General features: G+C 43.5%; 1 protein-coding gene across 1 annotated transcript; it reads left to right on the top strand.

Annotated features, from left to right (window-relative positions):
• The first annotated feature begins 2,759 nt into the window (after positions 1-2,759).
• LOC135640130 (pectinesterase-like) lies at positions 2,760-4,773 on the top strand. Its single transcript, XM_065154282.1, has 2 exons — positions 2,760-3,730; positions 3,969-4,773. Exons 1-2 carry the CDS (start codon positions 2,779-2,781, stop codon positions 4,661-4,663), a joined length of 1,647 nt encoding a protein of 548 aa, XP_065010354.1. The 5' UTR covers positions 2,760-2,778; the 3' UTR covers positions 4,664-4,773.
• The last annotated feature ends 568 nt before the right edge of the window (positions 4,774-5,341 follow it).

Below are 5,341 nucleotides of genomic sequence, written 5' to 3' on the forward strand. Positions count from 1 at the left end.
ATCCAATAATCTAAGAGGTTTGGGTAATTGGATAGAGCTTTAGTACCCAATATGATAAGATCCATTATGGTTGAGTGGTAGAAACCTCTATAAATAAAAGGGGCCAAAAGGTGGCATAGACTAGTCTCCTCGTGGCCACCCCTCCTATTCTCCTCCCTCTCCTACCTCTCCTCTCCTTCCTAGTCGATGGCCTCAATTTGAGGCGTATGGTCAACCAGAAGGGCTGGCCCCTTCTTGTTCATAGTGCATGCTTGTGGTGTGCGTGGAGAGGAAGATCTAATATGAATAAATTATTATTTAATATTCATCTACTGATGATCTCATCATCTAAGATCAATGAAAAACGATTATTCTTAAAAGCTAATATATATATATATAATTTATCAAATAAAAATTAAAATAATATTTTTGATAATTAACGTAACAAAATAACAAGCATATAATGTAAGTAAAGCTCCACTAGGCAATTGTAGGGTGACTTCTCCAACGGTAACTATTGCGTTTTTTCCCATCTTGATATCCACCTTGCCTCTTGCCAATCTCTTAGGTTTTGTCAGAACTTGTAATGAATTGCAGATATGAGGTGCACTACTGGTATTCAATACCCATGCACTATCATAGTTTAAAAATCAATTGTCGCATGAATCAAACTAGCTTTGATACTACTATTAGGAAGTCTAATCATAGTATATATGATAGTGGAAGACCAGAAAACAAAAGCATAGATTTCCCAAAAAAAGTATCTTATCGTCGTACGAAGATCAGTGCGCAAAATGCGAAAATCAAAAATCATGTATATCAAGTGAAATTTGTTACATAGGGAGAGCGTACATCCCTGAAAGTTCCTAGATCTATAGGAGTAGATGAAGGAGGTCAATTGTCATCATCTCTAGTGGTGATCCATATGGTAGATGTGGCAAAGATGCTCATAAAATTACTGTACAATCTTTCTCTCCACGCGCATCACGTGATCAAAAAGGGGTTGGCCCTTCGTGCTATCCATATGACCTCAACTAGGGCTGTCAGTGGAGGAGGAGAGAAGAGGGAAGAGAATAGAAGAGACGACCACGAAATGACTAGCTTATGCCACCTTTTGGGCCCTCCTATTTATAGAGGTTCATGACACTTAACCCTATTGGATTATTGGGTACAGAATCTCTATCCAATTACCCAATCCTCTTAAATTAATACATCTCTACCATATAGTATCTTATTAGCTCTTATTAGATCTTATCCACAAGATCCAATAATTCAGGAGTTTCCTAAATATCCAATAAGATAGGGGTACCAACGAATATGTTATATCCGAACATCTACTCGTCATAACACATACCAGATGTGTGTGACCCTCTAGACCCAAAATCAGGCTAGCTATGAGTAATACATATCAAAACTCCTTCTAACTCAATAAATTATTATCTTTATAATAATTCACGCGACTCATCAACTATGAACTTACTAGGCTACTACATCGTAGTCCCCAGACAATACAGGAGGATCCAATCTATTAGACTTGTTTATCCTTAATTATCATTATCTATAGTCTCTCATCTATCTAATATCCCAATCGTGCCCATTAATGTATGCACCTGTTGAGTGAGGTTTAAGAACACCTCAGTAAGGACAAGCAAGTGACTCGAGGTTGTCTCAACGGGCAAGAGGCCTAGGTCATTGAATAGATGCTCATATCTTGTCGGTATATAAGCTGAGATGGATGTATCTATAGACAAAAAAGGCCCCCTCACTCGAGCATTCGTTGAGAGGGTTGGTAGGCAGACGACATCGGGCCCTTCCTCTAGCATTAAAATGTTAGGAAAAAATATTATTGACATCTTGGTTAGCACGACATGATCTAGACCCATGTATATAAGATTGTCCAAAGTATCTTCGAGGTGAAAATATCGTGCTCCTGAGATGTCATCACCTATGTGAAGACCGAGGTTAAAAAAGGTTTCCTGACTAGGTCCCTCCGACGCTCAATTTAGTAATCTAAAGTTCTCAAATATGAGTTGGAATAGTTTAAAAGAAGTCTCTTGCATCGCATTTAAGATATATTTTTATATTTTAGAGAATGAGAAAGGAGTTTGTGAAAATAGTCTCTTACGTTGGGTTTAAGATATCTTTTTATGCCTTGATAGGATAAAAAAAAGTTTATAAATTTTATGTCTTAAGAGGACACAAGATTTGTGTTTACCTGCTTTGGATTTTAAAACCCATAAATCAATTACCTTGTAATTACCTTCTTTATGATAATGGATGAGAAAGAATACTGTTGTTTTCATTTTCAATCACATTAGTTAGGACGTGCTTCTCGCTAATTCTGTCGTTCCCATTGACTCGTTCCCTTCGAACCAGGAGGCGAAGAAACTTAATATAGCACTGAACGAGATCGGTTTACCCGCCTTACTGCAGGGAAGACCATGCATTTTTATGCTTAGCTGCATGTATTGCCAAGAACCGATAATTAAGATGGCTAAAAAAACGTCGAGATTAATGCAACGATTGCCAAAAAGAGCTCTTATCCACGTATTGTTCGTCTGGACGAAGTCAAGAAAGAAAACCGACGCGACGGTCTCTCATCTTTTACCTTTTTATCAGTTAGTTCGACCGTTATATAAGCACGCCCTCTCCTTCCTCTCGACGGCAGGCGGACAGATACTTGGGGAGCTCCGTCCCCAAAGTATCTTTCTTAGGTTTCCTCCTTTCACTCCGTCCACAATCCAAAGTAAATGCACACGCTTCTCTTGGATTAGCAAACAATACGAGGACCGTAAAGAGATGTCGAATAAGGTCGTCTTGGGTGCTCTCTCGGCGGTCCTCCTTGTGGCCGCCGTGATAGGGGCGGCGAGTGACGATTCCCCTGTCGCCTCCTCCAAGTCCGTGACGGCCATCTGCGCCTCCACTGACTACGCTGATGTGTGCGAACGGACCCTCAATGCTGCCATCAATGGCTCTGCCTCTCCCAAGGAGATCATACAAGCTTCCTTCATGGTTGCCATCAAAGAAATCGAAGCTGCCACCCACCTGTCCAACAACGTGAGTTTGAAAGCCACTGACTCGATGAACAAGGATGGGTTCGACATTTGTCGTCGACTCTTCGAGGATGCCACCGAGGAGCTACAAGCTGCCTTCTCGGAGACTCATGACCTTGACGGTTTGGCGAGAAGGACCGATGACATCAAGTGCTGGCTTTCAGCCGTCATCTCCTACCAGCAGACCTGCCTCGATAGCATCACTCAACCCGACCTACACTCGACCATGAAGGACGGGCTTGTCACGGCCTCTCAGGTCACCAGCAATGCCATTGCCATCGTCGATGGGCTCAGTTCATTATTCAAGAACTTCCAAGTCCCCATCAACGTGACCAATATCGCCAGCCGCCGGCTACTGTCTCACGGGAGCGATGCCAAGGGTTATCCCACGTGGTTCTCGGCCCATGACAGGAAGCTCTTGGCTGCCAGTGCGAGAGGTGAGTTGAAGCCTAACATGGTGGTGGCTCAGGATGGGAGTGGAGACTATAAGACTATCAACGCTGCCCTCAATGCCATGCCCAAGAAGTACACAGGCCGCTATGTGATCTACGTCAAGGCCGGGATCTACAAGGAGAATGTCCTCGTCACCAAGGACAAGGTGAACGTGTTCATGTATGGTGATGGACCAAGGAAGACAGTCGTGACTGGCAGCAAGAACAACGTCGATGGCGTTCAAACCATGAATACTGCGACCTTCGGTCTGACCTTCTTTGCTTTCATAAATCCTATATTATGCTACGTTTCACATCTACTCACTTACCATCTGACATATCAGTTGTGACCTAAGTTAGATATAGCAAACATATTACTGCAATCAATCTATATAACACTTACTACGCCAAACTAAATCTTGATAGTAGAGACAATGAAATATCGAGAGTGATGCAGAACATATGCATGTCTGACCTAAAGTTTTATGCAATTGGCATTTTCCAGCTGCCGAAGGGCAGGGCTTTATTGGCAAGTATATGGGGTTCAGCAACACCGCTGGACCAGAGAAGCACCAAGCCGTGGCGCTTCGTGTGAAAGGGGACATGTCAGCCTTCTTCAACTGTCGTATGGATGCGTTCCAGGACACTCTCTACGTGCAGGCCCATCGGCAGTTCTACCGCAACTGTGTGGTATCGGGGACTGTTGACTTCATCTTCGGTGACTCCTCGACCATTCTTCAAAACTGCCTCATCGTGGTGCGGCGCCCCATGGACAATCAACAGAACACGGTGACAGCACACGGACGACAGGAGGAGAAGGAAGAGACCGCACTTGTGATCCAAAACTGCCGCATCGTCCCCGACAAGCGCTTGTTCCCTGACAGGTTGACGATCCCCAGCTACCTTGGTCGGCCTTGGAAGGCACGCTCGAGGACCATCATCATGGAATCAACCATCGGCGACTTGATCAAACCGGAGGGATGGTTGCCATGGGATGGCGACCAGTTTTTGAACACACTATATTATGCCGAGTATGGCAACCGTGGGCCCGGTGCCGGGACCAGCGGCAGGGTGAATTGGCCTGGGTTTCATGTCATCAACAGGCAGACGGCTCAAGCGTACACAGTGAATTCCCTAATCCAAGGTCACCGGTGGATCAAGTTTTCGGGCATACCCTATCTTGGTGGGTTTACAAATTGATGTCCTTCTTATCTACCTAATAAAAAAGTCGGAGATTGAGAGGTGGGATGTTCCTATGGGAGACTTCTTCCTTAATTTCATTATTATTGATTGATACTCCTTTAGTGGCATATGTTGTTGTGCTGGTGTTCTACTAAATTTTCTGACATCTTTATTTCTATATCCTCGTAACTTTCCTTCCTTCGTTTACGTGAAGTAGTGGTTGAATTACCTTTTGTGATATCGATCGATTGATATATTATGTTATATTAACACATGTCAGTTTGTTGTTACGTTACTTCGAGCAACGAAAATATGGATAATTCCTTTATTTCAGTTTATGAAAGAGATATAATAACCCGTTACGAGTGCATGTACTAATACAATGATTGACTCTATCAAAACAATAGGTTTAATGGAACCTTTTATTCGGTGATGTTATCTAGTCTTATGTTATAAACCCCAATGCCGCCATGATGTAGATGAACATCCCCCTCATCCCTCAGCTTACACAACATATGACTCCTCCCCCATAATCGATCTAGTCGGCGTTCATCCCTACGTCTCACGACACCTCCCCATTCAGAAAACTACCTCAAGCTCCAAACTTCTATTCGCTAACCGAGGAGCAGTCGTGAGACCCAAGGACGATTGTGGAGTGCAGCACTCTCGCACTCGGGTGTGTTGCACCGACCTTCC

The sequence above is a fragment of the Musa acuminata genome, chromosome BXJ3-6 (genome assembly GCF_036884655.1).
Source record: "Musa acuminata AAA Group cultivar baxijiao chromosome BXJ3-6, Cavendish_Baxijiao_AAA, whole genome shotgun sequence".
In the NCBI taxonomy this organism is placed as follows: Eukaryota; Viridiplantae; Streptophyta; class Magnoliopsida; order Zingiberales; family Musaceae; genus Musa; species Musa acuminata.